This window comes from Candoia aspera, chromosome 1, assembly GCF_035149785.1.
Source record: "Candoia aspera isolate rCanAsp1 chromosome 1, rCanAsp1.hap2, whole genome shotgun sequence".
Lineage (NCBI taxonomy): Eukaryota > Metazoa > Chordata > Lepidosauria > Squamata > Boidae > Candoia > Candoia aspera.
Window position 1 is genome coordinate 91,754,303 of NC_086153.1, and position 17,359 is coordinate 91,771,661.

At 39.3% G+C, this 17,359-nt stretch overlaps 1 protein-coding gene across 2 annotated transcripts in view; it reads left to right on the forward strand.

Annotated features, from left to right (window-relative positions):
* Positions 1–17,359, forward strand: part of MAP3K5 (mitogen-activated protein kinase kinase kinase 5) — a 109,167-nt gene that overhangs the window by 21,888 nt on the left and 69,920 nt on the right. For both annotated transcript variants that reach the window (XM_063309546.1, XM_063309553.1), the window contains exons 2-3: positions 10,667–10,806; positions 14,032–14,055. In XM_063309546.1, coding sequence (XP_063165616.1) covers positions 10,667–10,806; positions 14,032–14,055 — 164 coding nt within the window. The remainder of the gene's footprint in view (positions 1–10,666; positions 10,807–14,031; positions 14,056–17,359) is intronic.

The window sequence follows — 17,359 nt, forward strand, 5'->3', positions numbered from 1 at the left end:
TGTGGGTCTTCCCTAATCTCTTTAGTCTGATCCTAAATTGTGCAAGAAGAAGTTCGTGATCTGAACTACAGTCAGCTCCAGGCCTTGTTTTTACCGACTGTACAGATGTCCGCCACCTTTGGCTGCAAAGGATGTAGTCAATCTGATTTCGGTGTTGTCCATCTGGGGAAGTCCATGTATAAAGCCGTCTCTCGGGTTGTTGGAAGAGAGTGTTTGTTATGCAGAGTGAATTGTCTTGGCAAAATTCTATCAGCCTATGTCCTGCTTCATTTTGTTCTCCCAGGCCATACTTACCTGTAATTCGAGGTGTCATTTGACTGCCCACCTTAGCATTCCAGTCTCCTGTGATGAAAATAACATCTCTTTTAGGCGTGTTGTCCAGTAGGTGCTGCAGATCCTCATAGAACCGCTCTACTTCAGCTTCTTCAGCATTTGTGGTTGGGGCGTATATTTGGATCACTGTGATGTTAGATGGCTTGCCCTGAATTCGAATTGAGATCATTCTGTCGTTTTTTGGATTGTATCCAAGCACTGCTTTAGCCACTTGACTATTAATTATGAAGGCTACTCCATTTCTTCTGTGGTCCTCTTGTCCACAGTAGTAGATCTGGTGGTCATTTGATGTGAAGTGGCCCATTCCAGTCCATTTCAGTTCACTGACGCCCAAAATGTCTATCTTTAGTCTTGACATCTCACCAATAAGCACATCCAATTTGCCCTGGCTCATAGATCTTACATTCCAGGTTCCGATGGTGTGTTGATCCTTAGAACATCGGATTCGCCGTTCACCACCAGCACCGTCGGCCGCTAGCCATCCTTTCGGCTTTGAGCTAGCTGCGTCATCACGTCTGGGGCTAGTTGAGCTCATCCTCTGTTCCTCCCCAGTAGCATTTTGACCATCTTCTGACCTGGGGGTCTCATCTTCCGATGGTATACCGACATATCTCTGGTTGTACTGATCCATTGAGTTTTCACGGCAAGAATACTGGGGTGGGTTGCCATTACCTTCCCCAGGGATCGCATTTAGTCTGACCTCTCTGTCATGACCTTCCCGTCTTGGGTGGCCCTTCACGGTTTAGCTCATGGCATCATTGAGGTGCTCAAGCTCCAGCACCACGACAAGGTAACGATCCTTTGCTGAAGAAGGGCAGGCTACATCTCATCTATTCAGTCATTCAGAAGCAAACTGATTTGTTTGTGGGCAGGTAGGTGGGTGGGTGGGTAGATAGACTGATTGATTTAATAGTTAAAATAATAGATTTTCGGGGGGGGAAGCAATTGTATAGAAATGGGGTGAGGGTCCAGTTTTGAAGCAAAGAGTAAAAGGATCAAGGAATATGGAATGTGCCTGCCATTTATTTCTCAGAATATTGTTTGGGCAAGCTGTTGTTTCCAATTAAATCCCCTTCTTTGATAGAGGTGAGTTAAAGAAAAAGGAGGAGAGAAAGAAAATAGAGAATTAACAGTTGAGACAAAGCCCCTTTGCCTCTATTTCTTTTACTTCTTTTCTTTCAGGATTGTAGAAGGCCCATGTTTAATAATACCAATGGTGTGACTTCATGTTGTGTTTGATTCTAAGGGACGTCATATTCTATCATATATATTTGCAGATGATAAAGGAGTTTTATTGATACCCCTCCTTCTTTTATAGTTAGTTTGGGATGTTGGAGGACTGAGTTCAGTAGTTTTTGAGTGCTGGCATTAAGTCTAGGAATGAAGTGCAAGAATTGGGCAAATCAAAAACAGAAGTGGATCTCTTTGATCTCTGAGGGTAAACCACAGTTGTGGTTGTGTAACATTAAGAATGCTTAGCCTGAAGGCCACAGTACGTTTGTGTTACATCCTGACCCAACACACATAGAGGCCAGTCAGATGCATCTGGGAAGCTCACAAGCAAGCCAGATAGCTGCTGGTCACGCCATGGTCCTAACTCCAGAAAGTCTTTCATTACAGGAGAGTATCCTAGCCTTATTTCAGTTCCCCCTTTCTTGGTCCTTGTCTAACTCCGTAATAGTCTTTTTGAAGTTCAGGGATCATCAGTTAATAGATGGACATTTTTGACAGTTTTATTTTCATCTCCTTTTTGTAATTTTTTAAAAATTTCAACAGTAAACTGGTTTGACATTTGCAGCTTTTGCTTTTGTTTCCACTGCACTGAATGTTTCTATGTTCCCAGTTTCCATTTTTCTACAATCCCTTTTTGGTTTTATGATCCTAAATAATTCACTTTTTGGATCACACATTCTAGTTACTTCCCACTTTCCTTCACTTTCCCAGCTTTCTGTGCCTCCCTATTGTCTTGTACTTGATTGCTCCCAAACTTTGTATTTTCTCTTGATTTCTTTTTTACATTTTCCTCCTCGAAAACATGCAAATATGAGTAGATTAATTGGTACCGCTTCGGCGGGAAGGTAACGGCGTTCCGTGAGTCATGCTGGCCACATGACCCGGAAGTGTCTATGACAACGCCGGCTCCAAGGCTTTGAAACGGAGATGAGCACCGCCCCCTAGAGTCGGACACGACTGGACTTTACGTCAAGGGAAACCTTTACCTTTACCTTTTTACCTTAAAAACTCACATATAAAAGAAATATAGGTGGTGGCAATCCTTCTAATCAAGCCTATTTACTTGTATAAAGAGAGCAATAACTACAGTAATTGTATAAGTATCTCAAAGAAATCACATCCAGGATCTTGTCAGTCATTAAGGTAAAGGTTTCCCTTGACATTAAGTCCAGTCATGTCTGACTCTAGGGGGTGGTGCTCATCTCTGTTTCAAAGCTGAAGAGCCAGCATTTGTCTGTAGACACTTCCGTGGTCATGTGGCCGGCACGACTACACGGAACGCCGTTACCTGCCCGCCGAAGCAGTACCTACAGTATTAATCTACTCACATTTGCATGTTTTCGAACTGCTAGGTTGGCAGGAAATACATTTTTAATAAAGCATGGAGGATTGTGGATAGGAAAATATTGGCTTGTGAAATTCTTGGGCATGCTGGCATAGTCCAGCATATCCTGGTTGAAAGCCAAGATTCATATGACTAAAGTAGTCCACCTTTTCCTACTGGATCTTGCCTGTAGTTTCATAACAGTTTAAGGATTGCTGTTAAGAACTGTGATGGTCTTAAAACTAGTCTATGCGACTACTGTGAACAGTATTTAAGGTGCAAAATCATCCCAAGGTATAGGTGTTATGTGGAACAGTCTAGGAGTAGAAGCTCTCAGTCTACTTCCTGCATGATGTATATAATGTATGGTTATGAAGCTGACAACTCACTCAGTGGCGTGAAATGTGAAACTCATTGGGCTCTATAAGGTTCAGCACTTCAAATGGTAAGACAGCTTACTTCAATTGCAGAACTGTTCACCAGCCTCACCTAGCCCTAGTGACTGCTTCTTCTCTTACTAAACTGTCTGGTTATTTAGATCATAGGAGAGACCCTTTTGAAAATAACCCAATTGCCAAAAACTTGGCTATCTGGTAGAGGGGAGATGGTCTTCTCCTGTGTAGCTCTAAAGCTGTGGAATGCATCTGCAGGGGAAGGAAGGTGACAAAACATGCATTGCAATGTTGCAGTGTAACTCCCTTACCATTTACAGTATGTATTTGCATGTGATGTTGCAATGCAAGTATGAAAGGGTGGGGCTTGTGGCATGATGTAACAATGTACAACCTACCCCACAAGGTTGTTGTTGGGGAAAAATAGGGAACATTGTATACACTGCTTTGTGCAAAATAAAGGTGGGGGGGGGAAATCAAAGACTGTAATTAAATTAGTGGTTAGGACTACACCTATGTTCCTAAGAAAGTGCCTTTGGCCTTCCTGTATCACCAAGCTTTTAATCATTAATTGTTTTAATTATATTTGAATGATACTAATCTTAAGTTGTTGTTTTAATTGAACTGATTTTACAGTTATGTTTTACATTGTGTAACTTTTTAAAAAAATGCTTATAAGCTGCCTTGAGCATTTACACAAACTGAAAGGGATTTGTGTAAATAAATCAATAAACACAACTCATGGCAAAGGATGGAAAAAACACTGTAGTCCAAAACTGTAAGGCTGGTAGCCACTCTGGCTGGAAGACAGTGGAATAGGGTGACTTGCAAAAATGTCAGGCTGAAGATCATCAAAGCAGGGAGGACACTGAGAGGGGGTGACATGCAAGAGATAATACAGAAAGCAGAAAATAGGCAGAAGGAAGGGCCACAAAGGGGGAGAGAAGCAAAAAAAAAAAGTCAAATCCAGGTGTACATTGAAGAGACACAAAAAACCAGCCAGGTGGCCCCTTGATATGTTGGATTACAACCCACATCCCCTAAAAAGAAATTTCTTTTAGGCATGCAGAACCCACAGTTCCAATGAAAAAGGCAAAGTCTTCTTAATCTGCCTATGCAAAAGGCTGAGTGTTCTAAATAGCCTAAGTAGTCTGGGGACAGTTGCTTCTGCTTGCAATTTTTTTACAGCGTTCAGCCCAAACCCCGAAGCCCACTTTTTTCTAAAACTGGGGAAATAAATCAGCAATAGTTTGCTTCTATAATGGCACCTGTTCTTTTTGCCAAAATGTGCAGAAACACATTTAGCCTATCTTTTCTCAAATATCTTAAGGTAGCTAGGTAAATCACAGATACAGAAAATTATGCTTAGGTTCCTTCTGCAATGTATCTTATGTGATACCTCATGCATCCTTGTATTAGATTTCTGAGGTTTTAGTGCCAGCTGAGTGGAAAGTTTTAAACTTTTGTTTCATTTATTACAATTCCCTAGTTGCTTTACTTGTTCTTCTGAAATGTTGCTTTCTTGCCTAGAAATGTCTAATTCGTGTATTTCCCTGTCATATATGTAGCTAAAGTTAAGGAAAATTGGAGGTGAATACAAAGGGAATACAAATCCTTTTCTTCTACTTAAGACACTGACCCTAATTTTCCAAATTTGTTCATGTTTCTTAGCTAGGAAACCTTTCTGGCTACCATTATCAACACATGGAAAGGGATTCTTTTCCCCTTCACTAAAAATGCATTTATGAGACTAAAGCATTGGTTTCCTATTTTAATTTTTAAAATATTTGTCCAATTGCTCCTTGAAAGAGTGATTGAAATACACATTGGAAATTAAAAATGGTGCACATTGCAAAGACAAAGACTATACTGGTAGTATCTGCTAGATACTTTGTTTTCCACATCAACATTATGCCACTTTAAAAAGGAGGCATACTAGATTAGACTCATACATCACATTTTTTGCAGGATATACTCACTCTGTCAATTACATGGTACAGGCTGAAGCCAACACATGTGCCTTGTAAGCAGCAAAAAAATTCAGGAATTCCCTCTTCTGTGCCTCTTCATTGAGTGGAATGTGCTTTTCAGCACATTTTTACCATGCTTTGGTTTTCTGGTTCCAATATCACTTGCCTGCCCTCCTGCCACCTGCATTTCACTTTTGCCCAGCCAGCAGTAGCAAGCTCCTGAAAGCATTTGTGATCTGCAGTTGGAGAGGAGAAAATGAAAGGAAAGAGAGTTAGATTTGAAGTGGGTTGGAAACAGATTGCAAATCCAAGAGGTTGGGATGAGCTAGGAGTTATTAACAGAAGAGAATCGTTAGAAGTATCTATTTTAATGAAAGTTTTGTTCCTCTTTCGTAAAAGTTGAACCTTTTCCAAGGAGAAAAGACAATGAGGACTGGGAAAGCACAGAATTGATTCATTTATTTTTCCAGTTCATTCATATCCTGCTTTCTCCCCAAAGGAGTTACAAATGCATGACGGTATTGTGTGTTCCCCTCCCACCCGCCGCCCCCATTAAAACGTCGCTGAACCAACCATGGGAATTCAGCAATAAACCTTAGTATGGAAAACAGTCATGTTTAAAAAGAAATAACTGAGAATCTTTCCATTTCTTAAAAACCACAAACTAAAAGTTCTGCAAGCAGGGAACACCCCAGTGGAACTGTCGAAGTTCATGCTGTGTCATCAGAGATGATACACACCAACACAAATCAACAGAGAAAATGCTCAAATGCAATGATGTTATATGGATTCTCTCTGAAAGCCCAGGGAACTGGTATCAGTTACTCTGGAAGCAAGCACACATAAAGGAAATACTCCCTCATTGACAAAACTCTTCCTGGAGATCCTTAAAAAGATTTAAGGATAGTTACAAATACTGCGCAAGGAACAGTAGCAGATCCTTGCTTTTTACAATCCAGAATTGGCAGTCAGAATTATTGTCTCCTGCAGTGGAGGGATTTTATTTATTTATTTCCATAGATTTAGAGAATACCCAACTGCCGATGACTCTGGGTGCTTTACATTACAAAAAGCCAGAACAATACAACACAGTACAAGTATAGATTATGTACATTCCAAAAGAGAAAAATCATACAAAACAGTACAACATGTCTGCCATATTTTAATTAAGTAACATAGCTGAAAAACCAAAAGAAGTGAATAAGGCTTTTCAGGTCAGTTTTTTACTCCTGGCAACTGCCTGGACAAGTCCCTGCAGTTTTCTTGGCCAGGTTTTTCAGAAGTGGTTTGCCATTGCCTCCTTCCTAGGGCTGAGAGAGAGTGACTGGTCCAAGGTCACCCAGCTAGCTTTGTGCCTAAGGTGGGACTAGAACTCTGAGACTCCCAGTTTCCAACCTGATGCCTTAACCACTACACCAAACTGGCTCCATGTTAATAAGGCAATACAGTTATATTTATCTATATTCTCTTTCTCTCTCTCCCTTAACTTTGGGAAGAGATGCAATTGTATATCTGTTTTGGATGTCTAATGAGTAATGCAGGCTTTCTACAGAGTGCTAAAGATGTCATTCACATGCTAAGTAACTGATCCACAATACAATGATTTTTAACCTTGTGTGGTAGTAGCAAGTATGTGAAAGTGGTAGCCAAGTTTAGTCACAATTTTACAGAAGAATAACACAGCCTTGTGCTTTCAGATGTTTGGCACTACAGTTCCCACAGCACCTTGCAGGGACATCTGCAGGGAGGATAAGGGGGTCAAAATGACACAGTGTCAGCACCTGATCATTCAAGCATTCACACAATCACAGGAGGCTGGGATTCCTTTAACTGTTTTAATGAAGCGTAATGAACAGTACAGAAGGCAAGCTACAAATAAAGAGTTCCCGTTCAAACGTAACTTTAAAAACTACATTCTCTTAGTTAGTCCCCTTTCCCATGAAACCATGTCACCCCCCCTCCCATCCAGGTGGTGTTCCTGGTATATCTCAACCCCGTGTCCTTGATGTCCGCCATAGCCATAATAAACAACTTCACACTCCAACTTCACACCCCCTCCCATCTGGCGATACAGAGTCTATTCCTTTGACAAGGAAATGATGGCAGATGCTCCGATAAGGGGTTTTGTAAAACCTTTGATCGGGGGGATCTGACACACAGGCAGTGTTGCAGCATTGGGATGCAAGCCCCACCCTTTTTCTGCGTATGTTGCAATGTTGCAAAAATGTTCAAGACTTTCAGCTTAATGTTAGGATGCTGCTTTCCTCATTCTGATGAAAGCTGTAAGAGTCTGTAGATACTGCTACCCCCTTGCTTTTAGCCACACTGGCTGATACTAAAGTGGTTTGACATTCTAAACATCTAGAGGATACCAAGTTTATTCTTTTAATTTTTCAGTAAATTGGAAACTGCAATTGCAATTGCAAGTGCAATGCAAAATGCAAATCTCTAACATCATATTTATTTGTAGAAATACCTTTTGAGCCAACAAAATTTGGTCCCAGAGCATCCTGGGTGGGTAGTTCACCTTCAGAGAAACAAGTGTTTGTGAATGGCTATGCCCAGCATAGTAGCCATTTTGTGAGGGTGCCTACTTCAGCCTCTCAAAATTCCACATCTCCCCTCCCCCCCAGAGCTTTCTGATTTCTTACCAATGTACTTAATTCTAAATCTCCCTGCAGCTGTTCCTTCTCTGCCCAGTGTAGGAGCCCAAGTCTCCATTTGCCAAAATAGTATTCCTTAATTAATTAATTAATTAATTAAGCCAATTAATAGATGAGGCTGGAATTTATAGCTACCCAGTCACAGGGTAGTTTAGCTCTGCAAACACAGTTTTCACTGATTTTTTTTTTTTATCTGATTGGCTTGCATAGACAAGTTTCCAGGAATGGAATGCACATTTTACCTCTGAGAAATATCCTGTGGTATAGATAGAATAGCTGATAAGACATGTGAAGGTCCACTATTTAATTTTGTTAATAATTGTTCACTTTTAACCTTGTGAATTGAAGAGTGCCCAAGCTTTTAATCTCTCATATATTTCTGAGCCCAGTGTTTCTGTTTACATTCCACCCAACCCAGAAATGATTGAAATGGCTGCCTGCTTATACAGTACACGTATGTATACAAGCATTTGCAAAAGAAATAAAAGTGAAACTTCATGGATAGGGAAGCTGTTTCTTTGTTTCCTTGTCTTCTAATCACTTTGATGTGCTTCCTATAACAAAACTGGGCAACTGGCAGGGCAGTCCTGTGCATAATAACTCAGAAGTGAATATATGGGGCTTACTCCTGCATATGTAGGAAATAATCAGCATTAGTCTTCCCCAGAGTGCTGCTTGCCCTTCTGAAATGTTGGGGCTACAGCTTTCATCATAGTCTACGGAAAATATTTCAGTATTCGTTTCACTTTAAGAAATAGTCAAAGAAGTCCATTGTTCTGTGGTGTGCCACGGTTTTGAAAGGTTTAAGCAGTAGTGGCTTACAGGAATGTGTATTCATCATGAGGCATGGTTCATAACCCGATTTGGTGGATTGTTATCTTCCATTGTCTATCACAGGAAACCCACTTTTAACAGAATTGGGTGAAATTTACAGGTACAGTAGATTATTTCCTTGTGAACTCCTATCCAGGAAGAAGTCCTATCCACTGTTTTCTTCCACTGGAAAATCATGGCCAGAGGCTTGCTCCTACTAAATCCGCTCTGCAATGAGAGTTTTCTTTACAGTAGGAATAATCTCACTAGAAACAACCGCAGAGCTAGGCTGAAACTGCTCCCCTAAAGTATTGTTCCTGTTTGAAGACATTTGATTAGAATCAGGAGCAGAGGGAATGGACAACTGTTACAAACTTTTTCTCTCCCTTTTCTCTTCCTATGAACACCATGTAGTTTGCTGATATCCTTATATCCCAAAGAACACGGTGAACCAGTTCAGACATTATCTTGTGGCATAAAGTGATTACTTGGTTTTGATGTCTGTGAATTTGGCAATGGCACTTTGTAAACCATGATTATCACTTAGTATATGGGGTGAATTCAGTCTCTTAGGATGCTCTGGCCAGTAGAAAAGTGGGGAGATTATTGTTGTTGTTGTTGTTCTGCAATCTGATGCTACTCCCTCTGCTAGACTATGTCAGAACAGATTTTGGTAGGGGAAATAGCGAAAATCACCCTTTGTAAAATAAAATCTGATCTACTTTTTCTAAAGATGCGGAATGGAATGGAATGGAATTTTTCATTTCAGGGATTTTCTGTTTTTTCCCCCCCCAGAATTCTTATACTTGTTCTGTAATTGCATTGTAAATATGTCTGATACTGTTCTTGCTAGTGACCTTAATATAACCTCAACACTTGTCATTTATCTAAATACTCCTTCCAGTTGCCACCGTTAAGTTGGCATTAGTCACCAGGTCATCAGAAGAGATAAGAGAGGAGGTAGGCTAATGAGCTCCATGAAACAAGTTTGACTTAACTAGATGTCCATAATCTTGATAAAAAAGCTCATCTGGTGGCACTGAAGCATTCCAGGTCATCAAGATGAGAACTCACATGAAGCCCATTACAATTATTTGTTAAAGAAGTATTTATAAGTAGGTATTAATTTGTGCTCCTTTGAAGAAGTTCCTTAGTAGCAACAAGATTCTCAGAAAAAAACAATTTGTTCCTACTATAATGTTATACTAAATCTTTACCTGCAGGGAATCTTACATATGTTCGAAGGTGCAGACAGTTCCTTTTAGCGAACTGTCTGTGTATATTAGAATATGACCCAGAATTGTCCATAGTAAATAAAGTTCTATGGTAGACATATAGCAATAAAAGGAATTGAAAATACTTGGTTTTATATCCATGTGGAAACGTTATATGAAGATTATTTAGCTATGCAACTTCAGAGCCAAATGAGGTGAAGAGCCAGGAATCTTATGGGGCCATCAAAGGGAAGCTACAAATGCCACATATTTCCAGTTGCAGTGAGAGACCACTCCAAACATTGAATTCACAAGCACGAAATGTTACATTCCAATGGTCCTTCTCTGTCCATGTGCTTCAAAGAGGAACCATTTTTTGAGGCCTGCTTACTTGGTATTTCAGTTGTTGCCTGCTTATTTTAAACAGGGGAATTCCTCATCCTCTGTGGCTCCCCTTGAAGCATAGTCTTGCTGAAGAAAAATAGAGTAAAGGAGCAGGCTAAAGGTTATCTTCCTGTAGTAAAAAAATGTTGCAAGAACTTTTTTTCAAAAAAGATCTTATCTACATTTCATGCTAGTTAACAGTAGTAGTAGTTTTTGAAATAAGCTTTTGGAAAGATTTCTTCTTTTCAGGGTATCAGCTGACTAGGATAACTACTGAGAGAATTCAACCGGTTAATAACAGATCTCTTTTGATTTGCATATATTTTGATCTTCCTTGCAGATATTGCCGTGGTGGAGATGAGTGATGCTTTCCGTCAGCCCTCCCTTTTCTATCATCTGGGAGTCCGAGAGAGCTTTAGCATGGCCAACAACATTATCCTCTACTGTGATACAAACACAGACTCTCTGCAGTCACTGAAGGTACAGATGCCTTTCTAAAATCAAGGGAGAGCCTGGGTAGAAACGAGAGGGATTGGAGAAATATACAGAGAAATGTATCATTATGTTGTGTGGAATTATCAGTACCTACACAATTCTCAGTTTTAGTTGCTGTCATGATTTCCTAGAAGCTTGCAAAGAGCTTAGGGTTCATATACGCTGTACAGACACAGCCTATCTGAAGAGTCCCATGTTGGACAAGATTGATGTAGGAGGAGATGCTAGAAGTAAAACTATCTCAGAAACTGAAGCTCCCTACACTCCTAAGCCTGAAATTCTTGGAGTCTACAACATTTTCTATGAATTTAAAGAAAATCCTCCTTCAACCAGATGTGGATTATAAAAATAATGAGGAGGTTACCAAGTGAAGGGAGGAAATACATTTAAAATAGACATTTTTTTCTTTAAAAAATCCCTTCTCTCTTTCTACTAATTTTTTTTTTTTTACGAAGCTGCCTTGATGGCTTACTGTGGTTAGCCTTCTGAGTGGCTTATTGCTAAGTCATTTTTATATGAAAAGTGCAAGAGGTAAATTTTAGGTATGTTTCACAGCACACTTCTCTGGATTTTAGAATTAACCCATTTCCTGGTTCAAATACATTGAGCTTGCATACCATGGTAAATAAAAAAATAAAAGTCTAAAGTAATCAAGCTTCACATGTTGTGCCTGTGCCAACCATGGGTTTTGTAACTGCCCTTGTTAAGTGTTTTGGGCAAAGACAGCTACTGATTCCTTGTTGCTCCTTGGAATCTAAAATTGTGCAAAGGTCTGTATCAAAACAGTTGAAGAATAAGATATATAATGAAGAACAAATCAATGAAAATTTTGGGGGGTATCCCTACTCACATTGCTGGAAGGAACCTAGTGTATCACTCCTATACCAGGATACCTTACGTTTACAGTACCCATGACAGATGCCTATTTAGCATATGTTGGTTTGGGAAGTTCTAAGAAAGGCATAATTCTTTCTCAGCTAGTTCAGTTCATAATCAGACTGCTCTGATAGTTACAGAACTTTTTCTAGTATTAAGTTCTTTGTACCTTCTGAGAACGTGCCTAACAATTAACTTACCATACTGTCTTGCACCTCACAACCCTTGCTTGCATGTGCATATTTATATCTCTAGAGCTCAAGCAGATCCAGAATTGCACAATACAATTCATGGGTTGATTTTATTGTATTGTTCTTAGTTATTTCCAATAGTTCTATTCCATTCCAATCCCAGTGGATTCTTGGCAGGTTGGAACAAGTTAGAACACAGTCCAAAAATGAGGGATAAAGTTTGTTCTTATTATGTTATGTATACTGTATATTCTGAATGTTATTCTTATATTACTTACCTATGTATTTAAATTGTTTATATATTGCCTATCTTGCCATGTATTTCTAAGATTCCACACCATTAAAATACACATCATGCACATTTAAACTGCAATCAAATAGATCAGATAAGAAGACTGAAACAGCCCAGAGTATGTAAACCCATGGCCTTGAGTTGTGAAGTATACCATCACAAGACATCAAATGTGAAGATAAATGAACATGTTTTCAGCTTGTGTGTCGTTTGCAGTAAGATTGACACATGCTTTATCTCAAGAGGGAGGGTGTTTCACAGAGTAAGAACCGCAACAGAAAAGACTTGCTTGATGCTTAATACCAGCTGAATATACAAAGGATGTGAGAAAACCAGGAAGACCTCTACTAATGGTTGCAACAGTTGGGTTAACCTACATGAGAAACAGCATATGGTAGAACAGTTCTTTGTGTCTTGGCCTTCAGAAGTTCAGACTATAGTCAAAAAACATACCACTTCTGCTCCTTCAAGGCCAGGAAAAAAAGTGGGATTGGGGATCCTGTGTTTCTAATGGGACAACATCTCAGCTTTGGGTTATGGATGTTTTATTTGTGAAGGCCAGTTTCAGTGTCACTCTTTCAAAGGCATGTTTGTTCCTTTCAGTGTCCAAATGCAATATAGGTGCCTTTCAGAGTGGGCATACCTGTCATAAAGTCACCATCTCTATCAGGATCTGCACAGAGTTCCCTCTGTAGAATATGTGCCTTGTTCATTAAAAAGCCTTTGGACAGGGAGTTCCATTTTATTGCTCCACTTGATACTAAATCTCTCCCTGACAAAATTTGCTGTACAGCAGTAGCAGCAAATATAGATGTTGTGATCTGAGGCCAAGATCTTCCAGTGTACATGTAAGACTTAAACTAGATGGAACGGTGATACTATCCATCGTCTTTCTTCTTGTAAAAACATGTGCTTTTATTTACCTTTACTCCTCAAACTCCTCACAGGTATTTTAGGTGGTGGGTGTAGCTTGGGGTTTTACTCATCTGCTTCATATTCAACATTCCAAGAAGGAATGTTTCACATTCAGAAACATTGTGATACTTATGAGATTAAGTCATCACATTGCTGCCATTTCTAACCCATTCTCCTTGTGACACTGTTCTAAAATAACAGCTGATGAATATGAGGTTACCAGTAACAAATAGCACTATTTTTAGCAAAGGCACGAAACAACATTATTACTCTGAACAGTTACCTAGGATGAGAACATTCAGTCCTATAGGATAAGGATTTAGGCCCCTTTTTCATTTTGATTAGGCCTTCTTTTTGCCCGATGTCATAAAGGCATGGAATGTGCAAAAGAAACAAGTCTGGAGCACACCAAAATGTTGATGTGCCAGTGCTGGCATACTATTAGTTCAGCATTTCCATCAGCTGCATCAGCATATTCAGAATAGACATGAAAGCAGATTCATTAATAAATAACTTTGCTCTGTAAATAGTTGTAATGGAATTACTACTTGGTAATTTTCTTTTTTCATTGTGTATCTAGTTATTACATTTTCTTGCCCTTCTCCTTCATTTTTAATTGACACACTTGAACTTGATACTTGAAGCTTTTCTTATCCGCTTATGTTCATTCCAGGAAAAGCTTCTTCACCTGTTTAATTTCTTAAAAAACTTTGTAATGTAAGATCAGGAGAAGAATCAGTCATAGTTTCTACAGCCCCTGCATTCAGCAACTAATATGATACTGGCTTTCTTTTTATCCCAGGCAATTGATTGCAGTGAAGAAAATCTAAAATTCCCAGAGCAAACACAAATAAGTGTATTTCTTGTTAAATATAAATAAATGTGTACATTGCTCATGGGTGGTTCTCTCATATCTGTTTTTTTTTTCCTTTACAGGAAATTATTTGCCAGAAGAATAATGTAAGTATGCTTTTAAAAACAAAAGTGAATTTTCAGCTCCTGCTGTATATATTTCTGATATGTGCAAAGTTCCTTATTAGTTGATGACTTCTTTGAAGGATGTAAATGTAACTCTGCTAATTCTTCTATCAGCAGTTATTCAGTTAAATTCCCAGCAAAACATTTTGGAAACTTAATAAACTTGATGCTTGGTATTGTATTAACCAGTTCACTTTATCTTTGCCAGCTTTTAAGATTTGCTGTTTTCTTCAAATGAATAAACTTTCTTGTATCATCCTCTTCCTACTCCCTTTTACTCATTTTATTCTTACAGCTTCCCACTGGGCTTTTAACCTAGTTTTGCCTTTCTGCTCCTGCATTTGCAAGCTGTCTTCAGCTAGATACATTTCCTGTCTCTACAAGTGTCAGTGGCTGATAGACGGTGTATATCTCCTACACTTCCCAGTACTCATAACTCATGCGGGCCTTTGTATACAAAAGAAAAACTGCATTGTTCAGACCAGAAGTCTGTAAGTGGCATGTAAAAGCTTCCAGAAGCCTGAAACCAAGTTGGATAGTAAGTTCTCACAAAAAGATGTAGCAAGCTCTCCATAATATGAGTGGAGGAGACTGTACCATCTAAAGTAGTGGCCTTTGCTACAACTGAAGGAAACAAATTCTATTAGTATTCATTTTGTAAAGAACTGTTCCTGTCTGTCTAGTCAGATTTTGATTCTTCTGCATCAACAGTAAGGTTCCTTCTTTCTTGAATCTTCTACTGATCAAAAATAATTGAGTGACTCAAGGGAGCCATCCTTTAAAAAAAAAATAACGTATTTAATTTTATTATGCTAAACTAGTAGAACGTGAGGCATGACCAAAAGCTGCTGGTGGAAGAAGTATACTGGACAGGCTGATTTAGTTATGAGAAGGTGGACCTGCAGAAACATAGACACCAAGCCCTATATAGCTTTATAGGTGAAAAACAGCACCCAGAAGCCCATTTGTAACTGGGGTAAGGCTTGGAGCATAGATACAATGTCAGACCTGCCAGTAACTGGGCCACTACATTCTGTACCAAATGCAGTTTCCGGGTGGTCTTCAGAGGTATCCCCATGTAGAGCACAATTAGGCAGCTCTCTGGAACTTGAAGGATTTCCCTTAAAGGTATAAGACCTCCCTTTACTACCTTAGTAATTTGCTGCTTTCATTCTCCTGCCTCAGAGGGCGAATGATGTTCTTCTGAGAGGAAGTCAATCAGGAGACATGACGAACATGGCAAGAGTTCAATATTTAGCATGACTTCAATTTTTTAATAGAAAAAAAGTATGATACAAATGACACACACTACAAAGTGTAGGGTGAATTTAGGCTAATGTGTGATAGATTTGATCAGTTTAAAATGATATGGCAATAAAGATACTGAAGAAAGTTACCATTTCTTCTCTTGGGGGGAACTAGCAAAACTGAAATTGATTTTCCAGACTACTAGAATTATTATGTACTTTCTGTACCTGCATCTCAACTACTGTAGTGTTTATTGCAGAAGGGCAATGTTACCTTGTTGAGTTTTAAGATAGCTGTAAAAACTTAGGTTTTTGAGAGAGTGGGAACTGAAATGAGTAGGAAAGCCCCATGGTGGGTTGTGTTTGGATGTTTGTTGTTATTCAGTGGCCACAGTTTTCTTTGTAGATTGACTTGTTATTTAGATGGTTTTTCTTTTATGATGTTGTTTTCCTATTTACATTTTCCTACTGAAGGAAAGAGATTTCACAGTCACTCTGGATAGGAGCAGCGCATAAGCTAAACGATTTAGCGCAAACAGCTTTTGTTGCTAAACTCCCCTTACCAGCACTTCGTCTGTACACCTCACTGTTTTAAGAACCGTAGCACCAGGAAGGATGTACAGCTGTGCCTTGAAGCAGACAGGATAAGAGTCTGCACAAAACTATGACTTGAAGGCAGCACAAAAGCCACGCTGATCCTGCAGAGAATTCAGAAGTTCCTGGGGCAGCAAAGTGAGGTAGAAAAGCCAGAACAAACAACATCTTTGAGAACATGAGATGGGACCCAAAGTAATCGTTCGTCCCAATTCTCTCATTACAAAAGTCAGTGATGAAATTAGATGATTAAATGTTATGCAGCACTGGCTTTTCATAACTGTAGCATAGCAGTGTGATCAGGAGAACCACATTTACCTTACCCTACATTTGCTCAAATAAGAAAATCACACTGAGTGTTTTTCTCAGGCAAGAGTAGAAAGGCATCTGTTTGTCCTGTCTTCCACAGTATGTGCAAACCTGACAGTAAATAGGATTCTGAAGCGGCTAGTAACCTCTTGCCAAGTAACTCAAGTCATTTTAGGACCTAAGTGCATAGGCTCTGGAGGGGTGCTGATTGCTTGGAGTGAGTTTGAAAAAATAGGATTGAAGAATGTCTTTTTGGCCTTTGTCTTATGAGGACTGACCATTGAACATGTCTTCCGTTCTATGAGCTTCAAACTATTTGGTGGTATAATCAGGAAGGATGCTTTATCTTATGAGTCTTCTCATTTGGCTGGCATCACAGTTACATAAATGTCATATTTCCATGTATACCTCTTAACAATTTGCAAAGGAAATTATTTAGCAGAGCTGGATAGGATATTTTTGTCTTTTTTCTGTATTTGAAGGCTACATCGAAAAACTGAATCAGGAAGCATGTTTGAAAGTGATTATATTTTAGGCATGAGACAAACAAAAATTTGGGAAGAGTCATTATAGAGGACTGTCTCAAGATACTGAAGTTTTTGTCCTCTAGTAATATCAGTGAAAATTTTGAATTTGCTCAGACTGGCCAGAAGTAGCAGCAATTAACTGAATATTTTGTTTTATATGCCAGACATAAAACCTTGATGCCAGTCTAGTGACTTTCTGTCCCTGGCGTTTCTTGTAGACCCTTCTGGTATGCAATGGCTCAAGTTGTAGGAAGGCAGCCAAATTCTCATTCATTTCATTTCTGCATTTGAAAAATTGTACACAAGTTATGTTAATGCATCTCTAAAACATGTAGTTAATTAATTTACTCTTAATTATATTTCCATGCATGCTGTCTAAAGCAGCTAAAAGTGATAAATTACAAAATGCAGTATAAACTTTAGTGCTTCTTAATTCCAGAAAAAGAAGCCCAAGTGAACTATTCTGCATGTTCTGTGCTGTGATTTTTTCCTAAATATGTTGTTAGCTGCCCAGAATGGTTAGGGATTTGGGTGGCCTCAAAATAGGAAGGAAGGCAGGCAGGCCGGCAGGCAGGCAGGCCGGCAGGCAGGCAGGCCGGCAGGCAGGCA